This window comes from Nicotiana attenuata, unplaced genomic scaffold (assembly GCF_001879085.1).
Source record: "Nicotiana attenuata strain UT unplaced genomic scaffold, NIATTr2, whole genome shotgun sequence".
NCBI classification, from domain to species: Eukaryota; Viridiplantae; Streptophyta; class Magnoliopsida; order Solanales; family Solanaceae; genus Nicotiana; species Nicotiana attenuata.
In genome coordinates this window covers 59,350-78,675 of record NW_017675001.1, presented here as the reverse complement: position 1 = coordinate 78,675, position 19,326 = coordinate 59,350, and the positions used below count along the sequence as shown (strand labels likewise).

Below are 19,326 nucleotides of genomic sequence, written 5' to 3'. Positions count from 1 at the left end.
AATTTGGGTTTCAAACCTGCCTATTGACCCTGTTATCCTCGAATTCTTTTATTTTTTCGACGTCTGTTTAATGCAAATTGGCCCTAGGGCTATTGCTTGTTTGAGACACTTAACCAACATGGCTGGTGTGCCTTTTATTTTATCCCATTTAATTCACCTTTACTCTCCCAAACTCTTTCGCCAAGGAGTTTTTACTTTAGTAGCAAGAAGCAAAAGAGTTCTGGTCAATCCAGAAGACGAGAAGGATCGAGGCTGGTATGCCAGGTTTATTGCTGCCCCCACTGTTGGTTTAGTGGGTGATGAAAACGTTCCTTTCCCTGAGAAGTGGAATTTTGCATGTGAGTTTTCTTTTTAATAACCTTCACATACCTTTTTCTTAGTCTTGTTGATTGTCATTTTAATTTTCTTCTCTTCTTTTTTTTAGCAACCATGGGAATTGTCGATGAAATTCCCAATTTTCGTGGTTGGGTAGGAAAATTGTTAAATGCTGCCCCGATGGAGGGTAGATCTTGGAAAACTCTCTCTCAACGATTTGGTTGGAAAGTGAAAACTCACGGTAAAAGTCTTTTTTATAACTTTTCTTATCGCTTCTTCCAGAATTTATTTTAATTCTTCTTTTTATCAGGATTTGCCATTCGAGGTATTACTACTGAGGCTGTCGTAGCTTCCCGAATTTCTTTGGAAAGGGCCCAAGAAATAATTTTGGGCTCTTCATCGTAAAGGAAAGCTACTAATGATCAAGACTCTGAGGAGGAGGAAGAACAAGACGAGGGTTCTTTGATAAAAAAGCCACGAGCTAGGAGACGAATTATTTCAGATAATGAAGCATCTCCCCCTCGTTCTACTCCTCACACCGAGCCTGTTGAAGGCCCGTTGGTGATTCCTGATGATGATACCCCCGCTGCCGCCCATGATTCTAGTGAGCAGCTTTTTACCCGCGGGTTTGGTAGTGAAAGTTTAAAACCAATTTCTGATGAAGCGCCCCTTACTTCTTTTCCTTTATCTGCTCCTACAATACCTTCTTTGCCTTTCGAGGATGTTCCCGTTGCTGCTTCTCCCCCAGCTATTTTGACTCCTTCTACTGCTCCTCCCTCAACTGTTTTGACTTCTTCTACAATTCCTCCCACAACTGTTAAACAATCTGAGGTTGGTTCCTCAAGTAGAGGTGGAGCCATGAGACAGGTTATCATCGAAGTCCCTGCCGATGGTAATCTTTTGAGAAAATCAGGAGGGGCTGATGTGTGGTTGAAACCTCTAATTGGTCCAATCGAGAAGGCCAAGCTTGAGAGCCACAATTCTTTAACTTTGATGAACGACATAATACACTCATCATTAAAGGTATTCATTTTTAATGATTTGTTATTCCTTTTTGTAAAGCTCTTACCTTTTCTCTTTTTTTTAGATCAACCTCGTTGGTACAGAAATGATGAAGAGGATTTCTCACACGGAGCAGTTGATGCATGAGTACCAAGTTGAAGCAGATAACTGGAGAGAGCAATTTGAGAGCCTTCAAATTGACATGGAAGCATTAGAAGAGAACAAGTGCACCTTAGAACAGCAGCTGAGAAATTTAACTTCGGAGTTGGCGGTTGAAAGAGCTTCCTCAAATCAAGCTAGTAAAGACAAAAATCTCCTCGAAACTTCCTTTTCCGAGCAACTCTCCAAGGCTAGTGAAGAAATCAGAGAGTTGAAAGTTCTCTTAAGTAGAAAAGAAGCTTATGCTGGTGAACTTGTGCAAACTTTGACTCAGACTCAAGAAGACCTCCGGGAATCTTCTGGTAAGGTTCGCTTTTTAGAAAGTTCACATGCTTCTCTTCAAATTTCTTATGATTCTGCCTTGGTTGAGAATGAGAAACTTAAAAGTGAAATTGCTGAGTGGGAAAAGGATTACGAGATTCTCGAGGATAAAACCGCAATTGAAGTGAGTTGGGCATTTTTAAATTCTCGCCATGATACCCTTGTAGAAGTTAGCCAAGAGAATTTCAACTTGGAGGCTGAGTTGGCTAAAATAAAAGAAACCATCAAAAAGACTCAGCAAAGCCAAGACTTTTCTTCTCCCGTGGCTGAAACTTCTGAAAATATAGAAGATGATACGGGTACGATGAGTGCTCCATTTCCTTCAAGTCAAGTTGAGCCTGCTGCTGCTGATGATTCTGCTTCAGTTCCTTCTTCAACTCCTTAGTGACAAGTTCATAATATGTGACCTCCCTTTTTTTTTCTTTTTGGATGGTATGTGGTTGTAACCCTTGGTCTTTTTTGAGGGTTTGTTGAAAACATTAAGTCCCCGGACCTTTTTCGGGGCGTTTTGTATAAACAACTTTTAGTTTATGACTAAGTTTATATTTAGTCTATACTTTTTTAATATTAAGAAGTTTTCTGTTATTGCTTGAACTTCTGTTTTGCTTATTCCTGCCTTTATATTTAAGGACATATTGGATAATTTGTATTTTTATTTTGCAAAAATGTTTTTTTACTTCATGAATATTTGAATCAATCATGAATTTTATAAAAGAGGGCCTTTTATATTCGACACTTAATGAAGAAGACGTCTTAACTTCATAATGGCGTTAATATACGACAAAAGAAATAGGAATACACATGTTTCTTGAAATACCTTTGACAAGTTTTTATTTGAACTCTGTCAAGATTTAACTAATATTTTACATGTATTTAAATAACTTCTATAACTTTTTCGTAACCGTTTTCCTTACAACAGATTTTTAAAAAAAAAATATACAACAAGGTTTTTATTTATAACCCGTTTCAATACATGTATATTGCCTTTAACCTAACTATGATGAGGTTTTTCTTTTGCTTTAGCTCGTGATTTTGCTTTTTCTTTGGCTTTAACTCGTGACTTTGCTCTGCACCTGACTCATTCAATGAGTAAACTTTTCAAGCTTGAACTTCAATCTTCTTTGCCTTCTTTATGCACGTGTCTATGTATATTATATAGTCCCCCAAGTGTTTGAGATTTGAAGTATGAAGTCTCGAGCAATTGATTACTCCTCTTGTTTGGTCCTTTACCTGTAAAGGAATAAAACATACGGGACTCGGAGGTACGATTATAGATGAAGACTGCTTAACCCGTCTCAATTTCTATCAGAATAGTTGTAACCCTAGACCGGAAATTTTAATTTATTCCACGTGCCTTGCAGGTCGTGATTCATCATTTAGTACGGGTTAGCTTTTTGCCTATCATCTAAAATCGTTAGTAAAATTTTAACAATTCAAAAACAAAATTTTAAAATGAGGATACCTGCCCCGTGGGTACTCCTTAGAAATAGTATCTCTTCAGGTGAACAGCATCCCAATGTGAAGGTAATATCTTACCATCCATTGTTTCCAACTTGTATGCTCCTTTCCCTGCAATACCATGAATTTTGTAGGGTCCTTCCCAGGTTGGACCTAATTTTCCCGCATTAGCCGCCTTTGTGGATTGAAAAACTTTCTTGAGTACGAAGTCCCCAATCTTGAAGTATCTTACATGCTTTTCGATTGTAGTATCGTTCCATAACTTGTTTTTGCGCTGCCATCCTTATTAATGGTGCTTCTCTTTTCCCTTCAAGTAGATCAAGATTTAGTCGCATTTCCTCTTCATTGGATTCCTCAGTTGCTTGTGTATATCTCGTACTAGGTTCTCCTATCTCCACTGGGATCAAAGCTTCAGCCCAGTACACCAGTGAAAATGGTGTTTCACCCATGCTTGTTTTTGCTGTGGTGCGATATGCCCATAGAACACTAGGTAGCAATTATGGCCAATTGCCTTTGGATTCTTCCAATCGTTTCTTCAAATTGTTGATAATAATTTTATTTGTTGATTCATCTTGTCCATTACCCACTGGATGGTAAGGTGTTGAGGTAATCCTTTTGATCTGCCAACTTTGAAAAAATTCTGTGATTTGTGCGCCTATAAATTGCGGGCCATTATCACACACGATTTCCTTTGGTACACCGAATCGACATATAATATTTCGCCAAATGAAATCTCTGACTTCTTTTTCTCGTACCTGTTTGAATGCTCCTGCTTCTACCCATTTAGTAAAGTAGTCAGTGAGTACAAGTAGGAATTTTACCTTGCCTTTTGCCTGTGGTAGTGGAACCACGACGTCCATCCCCCATTTCATAAAAGGCCATGGTGCGATGACCGGATGTAGCAACTCCGCAGGTCTATGCATATTGTTACCATATCTTTGGCACTTATCACATTTAGCCACGAAATTCTCCGCTTCTTCTTCCATTTTAGGCCAATAATAGCATGCTCTAATCATGGTTCTTACCAGTGACCTTCCTCCTGCGTGATTTCCACAATGCCCCTCGTGTATCTCTCTCATTACATATTCCGTTTGAGAAGGCCCGAGACATCTCGCTAATGGACCGCCGAACATTTTTCGATAAAGATTGCCTTGCTTTAAACAGTACCGAGCAGCCTTTTTATGAAGCGCATGAGCTTTTTTCCTATCTTCAGGTACGTTTCCATACTGCAAAATAGCAACAATCTCGTTTCTCCAATCCCAAGTTAGGTTATTGAAATTTACCTCATTTTTGTCCTGATCGAGTACCGAATGAAATAAATTTATGACAGAAGCATTTTCCTCATTTGTTACTTCTGCTGCAGATGCAAGATTAGCTAAGGCATCTGCCTCAACATTCTCCTTCCGTGGGACTTGCAAAACCTTCCAGCTTTGGAATTGCCTAACCAGATCTCGTGCCTTTTCCAGGTACTGCTGCATCCTTACTTCCCTGGCTGTATAAGTCCCCAGCATCTGGTTGACTACGAGTTGCGAATCGCTTTTGATTATAATTTGTTCTATGCCAAGTTCACGTGCCAGTTCTAAACCTGCAATCACGGCTTCATACTCTGCCTCATTGTTAGTTACAGGATGACATTTTATGGCTTGTCGAATGATTTCACCCGTAGGTGGTACCAAAACAATTCCTAAACCTGCACCTTTCACATTTGATGAGCCGTCAGTAAATAAAGTCCAGGTTCCTAAATTAGATCCATTGAACACTTGTAGTTCTTTTTCCGCTTCTAGTTGCATCCCTTGACTAAAATCAGCTAAAAAATCAGCTAACACCTGTGATTTTATTGCAGTCCTGGGTTGATATGTGATGTCATATTCACTCAACTCTATGGCCCATTTGGCTAACCTACCCGATAGTTCCTGTTTGTGTAATATATTACGCAAGGGATAAGCAAATACTACAAAGATAAGGTGACATTGAAAATAAGGCCTCAATTTTCTAGATGTCATGATTAATGCAAGTGCAAGTTTTTCTAATTGAGGATACCACGTCTCTGCATCTAATAGTGATTTGCTAACATAATAAATTGGAGACTGTTTACCTTGATCCTCACGAACCAGAACAGCACTTACCGCTACTTTTGAAACGGCTAGATAGACAAGTAACCTTTCTCCATCTTTTGGTTTTGCTAGCAACGGTGGATTTGACAGGTATGTCTTCAAGTTCTTGAGTGCTCATTGACATTCCTCAGACCATTCGAACTGATCTTGCTTTTTGAGAGCTGAAAAGAATTTAAAACATTTTTCTGATGACTTAGAAATGAATCTCCCCAAGGCTGCAATTCTTCCCGTTAATCTCTGCACCTCTTTCTTACTTGTGAGCATGTCAGGAATTTCTTCAATGGCCTTAATCTGCGCAGGATTTACTTCAATACCTCGGTTAGAAACAAGAAAACCCAAAAACTTACCTGACGAGACGCCAAATGCACATTTCTCGGGATTTAGCTTCATATTGAACTTTCGTAAAATCTGAAATGTATCAGACAAATGTTGTATATGATCCCTCGACTTTTGAGATTTGACAAGCATATCATCTATGTAGACTTCCATAGTTTTTCCTAGGTGTTCCTGAAACATCTTGGTCACCAGCCTTTGATACGTGGCTCCAGCGTTTTTGAGGCCAAAGGGCATTACTTTATAACAATAAGTCCCCCTGTCTGTTATAAATGAAGTTTTTTCTTCATCTAGGGGATCCATTTTGATTTGGTTGTACCCTGAATATTCATCTAAAAAGCTTAACAATTCATGTCCTGCAGTAGCATCAATCAGTTGATCTATATGTGGTAATGGAAAAGAATCTTTAGGACATGCTTTATTAAGGTCGGTGTAATCTACACAAACTCGCCATTTGCCATTCTTTTTTGGTACTACTACAGTGTTGGCTAACCAATTAGGATACTTTACCTCGCGGATAGACCCAATTTTTAATAATTTTTGAACCTCATCTTGAATCACCTGGTTTTTGAAAGTCCCCTGCTTTCTCTTTTTCTGTTTGACAGGTGGATACGATGGGTCTTTATTTAACTTGTGAGTCATTACTTCTGGGGGTATTCCTGTCATATCAGAATGGGACCAAGCAAAACAATCTATGTTAGCTTTTAAAAATTCAATCAACTTACCTTTCAAGTCGTGGCTTAAGTTGGCCCCAATATAAACTTTCCTTTCAGGCCATTGTGAAAACAACTCTACAGCCTCTAATTCTTCAATTATTGTTTTGATATTTTCATTTTTTTCTGGCTCTTGAATGGAATCGGACCTTGAGTCCACATCTATCCGCCCTTGTTCAGTTGAGGTTTGTGCCGTGATATCCTCAACTGGACTCTGTAATTGCTACTTTTCTTCGTTGTTCGTACTTGAATCTGCTACAGAATTGATGCTTCTGGAAGTTTGTTGATCCCCACGAATTTGACGTATTCCCCATGGTGATGGGAATTTCATAACTTGATGTAAGGTAGATGGAACAACATCCATCTCGTGTATCCATGGTCTTCCGAGAATTATATTGTAAGCCATTTCCATCTCTACCACCTGAAACTTCGTTTCTTTTACCACTCCTTCTGCGAATGTTGTAAGTGTTACCTCTCCTTTTGTCACAACGCTCGAATTATCGAAGTCGGACAGGGTATGTGCCTTAGGTACCAGTCTATCTTCTACTTGCATCTCATTTAGTACTCTTAGCAAAATAATGTTCACGGAACTACCTGGATCAATCAAACTCGTTTTACATTAGTATCATGTACAAGTAGAGAAATTACCAATGCATCGTTGTGGGGGGTTATCACACCGTCCGCATTTGCATCATCAAATGTAATACTTTCTTCCTCCAGAACATGTCGAACCCGCTTCCCGTGTGTAACTGTAACTTTAGAAATTTTCTTGGTTGTTGTATGTGTCACACCGTTAATTTCTTCGCCTCCACTTATAACATTAACAGTCCTTTTCGGAGAAGGAGGTTCGGGCGGCTCCTGCCTGTTCTTCATGTATGCTTGCTTACCCTTTTCGCTAAATAGTTCGGTAAGATACCCTTGCTTTAATAAATGGTCCACCTCACCTTGTAACAGTCTACAATCTGCTGTTTTATGACCATGGTCATTGTGAAACTCACACCAGTGATCAGGATTGCGCCTATTTGGATTTGATTTCATTTCCTTTGGTCACCGCACCTTATAACCCATGCTTCTTAAAATGGCTACGAGCTCGGAAGTGCTGACATTAAAATTATAACCGCCGAATCTTGCCTTCAAGTTTCTATCATCGTTTCGCATCTCTCGCATGTTTCGATCGTTCCCAAACCTTGAAGATGAACCCGACTCTCTATTCCTTGATCTATGATCATACCTTGAATTTTCTTGCTTTGATCGTGAATCTTTTCCCGTTGGGCCCACATATGGTTCTTATCTATTTTTACCGGACCTTTTTTCGGTTTCCGCACGCCTCGAACTTACCTTTTCCTCTTTTTGAGACCATGGGTTAATATCTTCTTCTATCCTTAGCTTCGTGATGTATCTGTTGTAAACATCATTCCAAGTTGTTGCTGGGAATTCACGAAGACTTTCCTTGAGTCGCCTCGTGGCTTCTGAGCTTTTCTCATTCAAATTACTGGTAAAGGCTATAGATGCCCAGTTGTCCGGTACTCGTGGTAACGTCATTTTTTCACGCTGGAATCTATCCACGAACTCTCTAAGCAACTTTGAGTCTCCTTGCTTGATTTTGAAAATATCTTCCATTCTTTTTTCGACTTTTTGAGCTCCCGAATGCGCTTTGATGAATGAATCTGCAAGCTCAGCAAAAGAATTTATAGAATTTTTGGGTAAGAGAGAATACCATGTCAATGCTCCCTTGGTGAGTGTTTCACCAAATTTCTTGACCAATACTGACTCGATTTCTTGTTTGGTTAAGTCGTTGCCTTTCACGCCAGTTGTGAATGCAGTCACGTGGTCTCGTGGATCAGTTGTTCCATCGTATTTTGGAATATCGGGCATTTTGAATTTCTTTGGAATTGGGAGGGGAACAGCACTTGGCTTCCAAGGTTGTTGTGAATATTTGTCCATGTCTATTCCTTTGATTACAGGTGGTACTCCAGGTATTTGCTCTATGCGATCGCTTTGTTCCTTGAGATGCTTCTGCAGAGTTAGAACTAAATTTTGTAAATCAGAATTAACTATGTTACCTGGTTCACCATCGCGAGACTCGCTTGGAGTTCCACCAGTGCCTGAATGGACGAGCCCAGAACGTGGGTTTTCCAATGTATTCAGATTCAGAGTTGGTGTTGGTGGCGCAACTGGCAACTGGCTAGTAAAAGCACGGAGAGCATTACTGACTTGTTGAGCAATCAAATTTTTTAAGGCATCATCAAGTGCTGTTCGTTTACAACTCCATCATTTTGAATCGCCTCGACTCCGTTTTGATTTGCAACTCCATTGTTTGTCTCAGAGCCATCTGGAGTTGTTCTCGTGATTGACGTTGTGAATCATGTGGTGAAGGAGGTGGAGACCTGTCATCTGCATTATTTTCTTGTTGTTGAAGACCTTGTCGACTATTGTCGTTGATATTCGACATAGTAAGTTGTTTGACGGCACTCAACGACTTGATACAAAGATTCATAACTCTTTTGAGTGTTTTTGAGTTGAATGAAGCTCTACTAATTACATTACTTTTGTGACATCTTATCGAAACACAAACAAGTTTTCTTAAATACGGAGTAGTAATTGTAGTAATTGAGAGCAAGAATTTCAATAACACTGTTTCAATATTTTTTGTAAGTAGATACACGAATTAGCTTGAGTTGTGGTAGGCACTATCCTAAGAAACTATTTCAGCAATGTGAAATATTTTCCCAGGATCAAACAAGCCCGTCTCTATTTGATTTAGAGGATACAAGAATCAGCAAAATATTTATATTACAATAATCCAACAAGATTGAAAAGAGAATAGGACAAAGAAATATTGAAAATAAGAGAAGCTAAGAGAGAAAGAGAAGAAGGCTAAGTAGAAAAGCACTTCTGATGGGATGATTATTGTGCAGCCAAATGATGGCTATTTATACTTGAAATTGCATGTAAATTTGTAGTGCATGGCAAGAAAGTGGCTAATCAAGTTTGCCACTTGGCATAGTATTCTAAAAGGCTAAGACACTTGTCTTTAAAATATTGCCACAGTCCTCCACTATTTTAAAGACCCAAAAATAAACTTGTTGGATTTGTACGGTGCCAATGTAATAGGTTTGGTGTCATCTAGATTATGAACCAAACTTAGATCAATAAAATTTAACTCACAGAATTACTGGTGAAATATAATATCTCTATGAACCAATAATTCTTATTGTAAGTCAGGGATTTTATCAATCACATTTTGATCCCCGATAATTTTGCTGTTCAACGCGGTTTTGCGCCCAATAGGCCATGCGCGTGCCTGTTTATTCATGAGAGCTCTAGAGACTAGGCCAAAATCTCATAGGAGCGGCCCACTCCACTCTCATGTAGGTGAATTCATCAAGTGTATACTGCTTTTAAATACACCATCCATAAGGACTGTGAATTTCATTAAGAGTTATAACTCAACCTCTCAATTAGTAGCAGTCAAGCACTCTCTTTTAGTACTTCAGTGCCAATATCGACTTGTTATTACCCATATGAACCTACTTCATGGGATCTCCAATCACATAGGTTGGGTTACCATCTCTATTGACAACATGTCGGCCTTAACCCCATCTCTTTTGAGGTTTGAAGAATTAATTTTCTTCCTACTGGTTTAGTCAGAGGATTGGCCAAATTAATTTTTGACTTCACATAATCAATGGAAATTATTCCATCTCTCAGCAGCTGATTTATGACATCATGTCTCAATTTCATGTGTCTACTTTTACAATTATAAGGTTTATTCTTTGCTATATCTATTGCCGACTGGTATTCACAACGTATAGACACAGGAGGCAATACGTCCTTTATCAAAGGAATATTAGCTAAGAAGTTTCTTAGCCACTCAGCCTCAGAACCAGCTAATTCCAGAGCTACAAACTCTGATTCCATAGTCGATCTAGCAATGATCGTCTGTTTAGATGATTTCCAAGATATTGCACCACCACCAAGGGTGAATACATATCCACTAGTGGATTTTGTCTCATCTGAATCAAAGATCCAGTTTGCATCACTGTACCCTTCTAAAGTAGAAGAAAATCCACTATATAGGATACCATAATTCATGGTTCCTCTCAAATATTTCATTAGTCTATCTAATGCAGAACAATGCTCTCTGTTGGGATTATGAGTATATATGCTCAGTCAACACACTGCATAGGCTATATCAGGCCTTGAAAAATTCATTAAATGCATCAGACTCCCAATAATTTGAGCATATTTAGACTGAGCAACTGGGTCACCATTATTCTTTTTCAACTTAGAGTTATCATCAAAAGGAGTTCTCACAGATGTGACATTAAAATATTCAAACTTCTTAAGAAGTCTCTCAACATAATGTTCTTGTGACAACATTATGCCATCTTCACTCCTTATAACTTTAACTCCCAATATCAGATTTACTTCACCCATCTTTCATATCAAAATTAGCAGACAGAAATAATTTAGTACTTTGCGCAATATTCAAACTTGTACCAAATATAAGCATGTCATCAACATACAGACATATTATCACATAATCATTGTCTACCACTTTAGTATAAACACATCCACCTCAACTGTGACGACCCGGCCGGTCGTCTCATGAGTTACCGCTCCGTTTTCCCCATTTCTACTTCTATTTGCTTTAATTATCGGTTTTATATGTGATCGGATTGGTTGGCTCAGGTTCGGAAAGGTTTTGAGAAGGTTTGAGACACTTAGTCTCTTTTAAGAAGGCTTAAGTTGGAAAAGTCAACCGGATGTTGACTTATGTGTTAGAGGGCTCGGATGTGAGTCCGATGATTTTAATAGCTTTGGGAGATGATTCGGGACTTAGGAGTGTGATCGGAATGTGTTTTGGAGGTCCGGAGTAAATTTAGGCTTGAATTGGCGAAATTGAGTTTTTGGCGTTTTCCGGTTGATAGGTGAGATTTTGATATAGAGGTCGGAATGGAATTCCGGAAGTTGCAGTAGCTTCTTTATGCCATTTGGGATGTGTGTGCAAAATTTCAGGTCATTCGGACGTGGTTTGGTATACTTTTTGATCAAAAGCGGAATGCGAAAGAATTTAGAACCTTAGGCTTGAATTCGATGAGTTTTGGTGATTTTGATGTTGTTTGAGGTGTTTTGAAGATTGGTACAAGTTTGAATAAGGTTATGGGATATGTTTGTGCTTTTGGTTGAGGTCCCGGGGGCCTCGGGGTGATTTCGGATGGTTGACGGGGAGTTTGAGGAATTTTTGCAGCTACAGATTGTGCTGCTTCTGGTATTTCCGCACCTGCGGATTGGGGACTGCAGGTGCGGCACCGCATATGCGAAAGAGGGGCCGCAGAAGCGGCCAGAGGTGCGTTTGGCTGGGACCGCAGAAGCGGTTGTGTGGCCGCATCTGCGAAGGCGCAGGTGCGAAAAGCCCATCGCAGATGCGGAAAGGGGCGGTTAAGTGAAGAACCACAGAAGCGATTCATTGGCCGCAAATGCGGTACCGCAGAAGCGGAAATTGGCCCGCAGATGCGGAAATATCTGGACAGAAATATAAATTAGTTCCTTCGCGATTTTCAGAAGGTTTTCTCACTTTTAAACACGAATTTGGGAACTTTGGGCGATTTTGAAGAGAGAAATCAAGGAGACATCATTGAGGTAAGGTTTTGGGTTATGAAAACTCGTTTTTATGGTATTAATGCATGGATTAGAGCTGTAATTAAAGGTAAAGTTGAGAAAATAGGGCTTAGAAACCTAGGCCTTTGATTGAGGTTTTGGAAGACCATTTGTGGTCGGATTTTGGAACTTTTTATATGTATGAACTCGTGGGGAGATAAGGAATCTAATGATGTTAATTTTATCGAATTCCGAGATGTGGGCTCGGGGGTCGGGTTTTGGTAAATTCGGATTTGTGATATTTTTCGATTATTTCCGAGTGGGCTTCGTCCCTTTAGCACAAATTAATGGTTACGTTCTCGTTCTGATTTTGGTAGATTCGGAGCATCCGGAGATCGATTCGAAGGGCAAGGGCATTGCAAGCTAAACTTCGGGTCGGATTGAGGTGAGTAATGATTTTAAATGCTGTCCTGAGGGTATGAAACCCCGGAATTTCACAGCGTTCGGCTATGTTGAGGTGAGACACACGCTAGATAACGAGCGTGAGGTCGTGCACCATTAGGGATTGTGACTTAGTCCATCCCGAACGACTATTTTACTGCGTATTTGACAATTAATTGTTTGATATTATTATATTTTGGGCTAAATGCCATATGTGGGCTTCGTGCCAACTGTTTGAACCCTTAGGGGATTTTAAATGATATTTTCCTCACTGTTTGATTTCATACTGGTGCTCAGTCATGCTATATTTTCACTATTTTCAAAACTCAGCTATGTTATTCTGTTTTAAACACATTAAATAATATTTTTAACGATATTTTTAGCTGAGCTTCATGTTTTACTGATGCCCGAGGGGCTTATGAGATTCTGACTGAGTAAAGCCGAGGGCCTGTGTTGTGAGGATACTTTTGGGTCGGCTGCACGCCGCAGCAGTGATATACTGATTATGATTATGAGGCCGAGAGCCTGAGATTGTACGCCACGAGGTGGCTTGAGATTGGTATAAGGCCGAGAGCCTGTTTATGATGCCACGAGATGGCTTGATATTGCTCTTGGGCCGTAAGGGGCCCCTCCCGGAGTCTGTACACCCCCAGTGAGCGCGGGTACCCATTGTGACATGAGATATAGCCCGAGGGGATGGTATTGTTCTATGATATTGCCCGAGGGGCTGATTCTGTTGTTACTGTGCCCGAGGGGCAGTTATTATGTGTTTACCTTTTTAGTTGTTTTTCCTGTATATTGTTTAACTATTTAAAGGATGTTTATGAGATTTCACTGCTTAATTATATTTACTGATTGTTGTTATGCCTCTTTTAGCTTAATGTTGTTCCTTACGTGATTTTATATCACTCAGTCTTCATTTATTCTTATTACTCACTGAGTTGGAGTACTCACCTTACTCCCTGCACCCCTGTGTGTAGATTCGGGCGCTACAGGTCCTGCTCCTGAGGGTTGATAGTTCCGGCAGGTCTTCAGAGATTTACTAGGTAGCTGCTTGGCGATTCGCAGCCCAGTGCATTCTCCCTCTATCTTAGTTATTTTGACTTAGTTATGTAGTAGTGGATTTGACTTCAGACTTCTAGTTTTGTTTTAGATGCTCATGACTGGTGACACCCCGATGTCGGGCTGTGTTGGTTTTTAATTCCGCAACTTATACTGTTATTTTGCGATATTATTTCTATTAAAGACTTGGTATTTATTATTTTAACTGCTTAAATTGGAAGTGTGTCGGCTGGCCTTGTCTTCACGAGAAGGGCCATCACGATCGGGTTTGGGTTTAGGGTCGTGACATCAACTGAAGAAAAATCGTCTCTCAGTAAGACTTGCTCAAATTTCTCATACCACTGCTTAGGAGCATGTTTAAGGCCATAAAGAGATTTAATTAATTTACAAACTTTATTTTCTTGTCCGGGAATGACACAGCCTTCAGGTTGAACCGTATAAATCTCTTCTTCTAAATCACCATTTAAAAAAGCAGTTTTCACATCCATTTGGTGGATAAAAAGCTTACGGATTGAAGCTAAGGCGATCAAAACTCGAATAGAAGAAATTCTAGTCACTGGTGCAAATGTATCAAAATAATCTATATTTTGTTTTTGAGAAAATTCTTTTGCTACTAACCGAGCTTTATATTTATCTAAGGATCCATCAGGATTAAATTTTCTTTTGAAAATCCATTTACAACCAATAGGTTTTTGCACCAGGAGGTAAATCAGTTAAAATCCATGTATTATTTTTCTTAATAGAATCAATTTCAACTTTTATTGCCTCTTTCCAATATTTAGCATCTGAAGAAGATATAGCTTCAAAATAATTTGATGGTTCATTATCGACAAGAAAAGTCTGAAAATCATTTCCATAAGAAAAATATTCTTTCCTAGGCCTTTTACTCCTTCTCAGTTCCTCATTAGAGATAATTTCTCTATTTGTTTCAACAGGTGTACGAGAAATTTTATCAGACAGTGGATAAATATATTCAAAGAACTCAGCATTCTTTGTTTCAATTATAGTATTGCAATCAAGCACATCACTTTTCAAAACAAGGAATCTATATGCAACACTATGTTCAGCATATCCAATAAGCATGCAATCAACAGTTTTAGAACCTATTTTTCTCTGTTTAGGTTCAGGCAAAAGAACTTTAGCAAGGCACTCCCACACTTTTAAATATTTTAAATTAGGTTTATAACCCTTCCACAATTCATAAGGAGTTTCGCCTGTTCTTCTATGTGGTATTCTATTTTGTAAGTGACATGCAGATAAAATAGCTTCACCCCACAAATTATCAGGAGCATTAGAACTAACTAACATAGAGTTCATCATCTCTTTCAATGTTCTATTTTTTCTTTCAGCTACTCCATTTGACTCAGGTGAATAAGGCGGAGTTACTTCATGAATAATTTCATTATTTTCACAAAATTCATTTAAAGATAAATATTCTCCACCTCTATCTGATCTAATTCTCTTGATTTTTCTACTAAATTGATTTTCAACCTCAGTTTTATAAGAAATAAAAGTATTAAATGCATCATCTTTATTTCTAAGCAAATACAACTTAGTATATCTAGAAAAATCATCAATAAAAGTCACATAATATCTTTTACCACCTCTAGTCATAGTCTGCTTCAAGTCGCCTAAATCAATGTGAATTAAAGATAACAATTCAGTTTCTCTATTTACGAAAAAATAGGTCTTTCTAGTACTTTTAGCTTCAGCACATATTTCACACTTGTCAATATTATTTGAGTCTAAACTAGATATTAATCCTAACGACTGCATTTTCTTTATATATGCGCATTAACATGTCCTAGTCTAGCGTGCCACAAAGAGATTGACTCAACCATATAAGCAGAAGAAGATGCATTTTTATTGTTGGTATCAAAAATATTAAGCACAAATAAATCATGGTTATAATATCCATTGCCTACAAAAATATCATTTTTGGTCAATACGACCTCATTATTTTCAAATGAAACCTTCACTCCAACTTTTCCTAATAACCCCACAGAAATCAAATTGGTTTGGATATTAGGAACATGTAATACATCACTCAATGCTGGAGTTTTACCAGATGTGAGTTTGAGAAGAATTTTTCCTTTCCCAAGAACACGAGTTGTTCTTGAGTCACCAAGATAAATAGTTTCTTCTCCTTCCTCAATTTGGGTGTAAGACAAAAATTCATTTTTATCTGCACAAATGTGCCTAGTAGCACCAGAGTCTATCACCCAATTTCTCATATTAGCCACATGAATTATTTGGAAAATGACCGCAACAATTATATTATCTGCTTTAGTCAAATTTAATTTTGGCTTAGCGAGATTATCATTTATCCCAACTTTTCTCTTGCATTGAGGTGCATTTTTCTTGAAGGTTTGGATATGTAACCATGTCTATTCGCATACCTGTGTTTTGACATTAGTGTCTACCAAGGTTGTGGATGCAGTAACGTATTTGCAACACCATGGATATCTGGCAGGACAGCTGGAACAGTAGCAGTAGAGATAACACCAAAATTGGTAGCACCATCAAAAATTTTCGTAGTAGTATTACTTTCCATAGTTTCTTAGATTGTAGTAATTGAGAGCAAGAATTTCAATAACACTGTTTCAATATTCTTTGTAAGTAGATACACGAATTAGCTTGAGTCATGCTAGGCACTGTCCTAAGAAACTATTTCAACAATGTAAAATATTTCCCTAGGATTAAACAAGCCCGTCTCTATTTGATTTAGAGGATACAGGAATCAACAAAATATTTATATTACAATAATCCAACAAGATTGAAAAGAGAATAGGACAAAGAAAATTTATAAGAAAAATTGGAAATAAGAGAAGCTAAGAGAGAAAGAGAAGAAGGCTAAGTAGAAAAGCACTTCTGATGGGATGATTATTGTGCAGCCAAATGATGGCTATTTATACTTGAAATTGCATGTAAATTTGTAGTGCATGGCAAGAAAATGGCTAATCAAGTTTGCCACTTGGCATAGTCTTCTAGAAGGCTAAGACACTTGTCTTTAAAATATTGCCACAGTAATCTTATAGGACCCCTTCACTCTCAATCAAAGGTTTCTGATTTGAGCCAAAATAATAAAAAAAGAAATTCTGGTAGGGAGTGCTTTTCTCTTTTAATGGCTTTACGCAACACGAACTCAAATTATCGAGACCTCAAAGCGGGTCCCGGCACTGAAAGAAAACCTAAACAAAATGATTTCAGCAGAGTTTACGAATTATTTTGTAATGTTCTTATTATATGACTATCCACAAGATTATTGTCAATACTGACGATTTCTTCATTTGGATGGGAGAAAGAGAGAAAGCACATAGAAATAGATACATTATATTTATTTAAAGAACAACTCTTTGAATTTCAAAATTGCCTATTATATTACACTCACTCACAGGATGCTTATGAAATTGTTCGTTAAACAGGGCTGTGTTACAAAAGTCAGGGGCGGCTGGACGGCCAAGCAAATAAAGCATTTGTTTAGGCCCCCAAGCACTTGGAGCCGCACAAATTAGTACTCCCTCCGTTCCATCCTATGTGAACTTGTTTGACTGGCACGGAGTTTAAGAAAAAAAATGAAGATTTTTGAAATTTGTGGTCCTAAACAAGTCAAAAAGGAGTCCAGAGTATTTGTGTGGTTGTAAAAGCTTCTCATTAAGGGTAGAATTGTAAGTTTAAACTAAACTGTTTCCAAATTTAGAAAGAGGTCATTCTTTTTGGAACAGACCAAAAAAGAAATAGGTTCACATAAATTGGAACGGAGGGAGTAGTAATGATTCTTTTAGCTTAAGCTAAGAAGTATTGAGGGGAGGTGATCAGGCAGGATATGGTGAGGCTTCAGATTTCTGAGGACATGACACTTGATAGTAGATGTGGAGGTCGAGTATAAGGGTTGCAGGTTAGGAGGTAGTTGAGTCTTGCCTTACTTTGTACCTTTGTGAGCCTAGTCTGGTAGGGTTTTTGTCTAAGATAGCTAGTGGCAATGTTGTATCTTACTATTTCACTTTTCAATGCAGGACCTATTTACTAGCCATCGCTTTTGCTTTGCATCTTTCTTCTGGATTTCATGTTGTTCCTATTTTTCCTATGATTTCTGTGGTGAAACTAATATTGTCTCCTTTTGTCTTTTTATTCTCTTGAGCCGAGGATCTTTCGAAAACAGCCTCTCTACTCCTTCGGGGTGGGGGTAAGGTCAGCGTACACGCTACCCTCCGCAGACCCCACTAGTAAAATTTTACTGGGTTGTTGTTGATTCTTTTGGCTTAATTTTATAATAGAAAATATTGAAGAAAAGAATTAGCAAAAAAAGATAACTTATGGATGGAGTTACAGACATACCACATTCCGGTTTCCTTTTTAAGGTCATATTTTCCCAATTCTATTTCATTCTTTTGAAAGATTTTAAGTATTAAAATAAACAAAGTAAAATTGATTTATTCGATATCAATTGTCAAAATTATCAACTTCTAGCATTAAATTACTCCTATATTGTTATAATATTTTTTTATGTGATAGTTTTATTTCCTGTATGTTTATTTCTAAGTATATCTTATGTTTTTATTATATACTAGAATTAAAATATGTCAACTGAAAAACTGGATCACCTCAAGTCTCAAAAAAAAAAAAAAAAAAAACAAGAAGAAATTGAAATTTGATATAATTTCAAAAGATTTTCTTGATAAAGTCTAACAAATAATAACAAATGATGTTCTTTAACAAGGCTCTCGTAGCTCAGTTGGTTAGAGCACCCGTTTTAGTAAGCGGGAGGTCTTGAAGTTCGACTCTCAACGAGAGCATTTTGTGCTTCAATTAGCAAAGCAAAAAGTATGATTCCTCATAGACATCTTAACACTTTTATTAACTGAAAGATTATTAGAAGATATCCATTATAAAGGATTAACTGAAAAGGATTATTAGAGAATCCTTATATAAGGATTAATTGATAACTTTGTGTCCAAAAAATAAAAAGATAAATTTTAACTAAAATACATATGAAATTTCATTAAAATAATTAGACCTCATAAATAATTTTGGCTTTAGGCCACCACTATAGTTGAGCCGCCCGACAAAAGTATGTCGATAATTGCATTTCGAACTAATAGGAACTTATTCTACTTCATCTATTAAAGAAAAAATTTTCTGAACAAGCTTTATTCAAGAATATAAACGAGATGTCGATAATTGCATTTCGAACTAATAGGAACTTATTTACTTCATCTATTAAAGAAAAATGATTTTCTGAACAAGCTTTTATCCAGATATAAACGAGATTAGTTGGATTCCAGTACACATTATTTTAATTACTATATTTCAAAAAGCTGGCTCGAAACCTTGATTCCTTGTAAATCAAACACTATCGAATAAATACATATGTAATTCTAACATTATTAATTGAAGAGTCTATTATTACACTCGCTCATATCTTTTTGGTGGACAACACCTAGGAAATTTGTTTCAGCGAACGAGTTTATATGTTATGTGCATTCATATTGTGAGTAATTTTTTTTTATCCTATATATCAGGTTAAGTTGACTTACAATAATATGTAACTATCAACCTGATATGATAACTAAAAAGTATAGCAATAACATAGATGCTATTTATAGTGAAAAAATTTCTTTACACGAGTAAAACGCCTAGCTAGATATGTTACTTCGTGAAATTTTCATCAAATTGTATATTTTTGGGTTGATTTTTTCTCCAAAGCAGAGGGACTTCATTGATATAGTTACTATTACAACAATAATGAGACGTTCGATAAGAGCCAGCTTGTAAGCATCAAATAGATTCTCATTCCATTAATT

At 37.6% G+C, this 19,326-nt stretch overlaps 1 protein-coding gene across 1 annotated transcript; it reads left to right on the top strand.

Annotated features, from left to right (window-relative positions):
• Nucleotides 1-118: 118 nt before the first annotated feature.
• LOC109219556 lies at nucleotides 119-2,182 on the top strand. The gene is made up of 3 exons (XM_019384017.1): nucleotides 119-338; nucleotides 743-1,338; nucleotides 1,403-2,182. The coding sequence occupies exons 1-3, from the start codon at nucleotides 119-121 to the stop codon at nucleotides 2,180-2,182; spliced, it is 1,596 nt and encodes a 531-aa protein (XP_019239562.1).
• Nucleotides 2,183-19,326: the final 17,144 nt, after the last annotated feature.

What these genes read in the sequence shown, in the direction of transcription:
- LOC109219556 (XM_019384017.1), top strand. Translation starts at nt 119, where the DNA reads ATGGCTGGTGTGCCTTTTATTTTATCCCATTTAATTCACCTTTACTCT. An exon ending in TGAGAAGTGGAATTTTGCAT is followed by an intron (nt 339 to 742) that starts GTGAGTTTTCTT and finishes CTAATGATCAAG; the next exon opens with ACTCTGAGGAGGAGGAAGAA. An exon ending in TAATACACTCATCATTAAAG is followed by an intron (nt 1,339 to 1,402) that starts GTATTCATTTTT and finishes TCTTTTTTTTAG; the next exon opens with ATCAACCTCGTTGGTACAGA.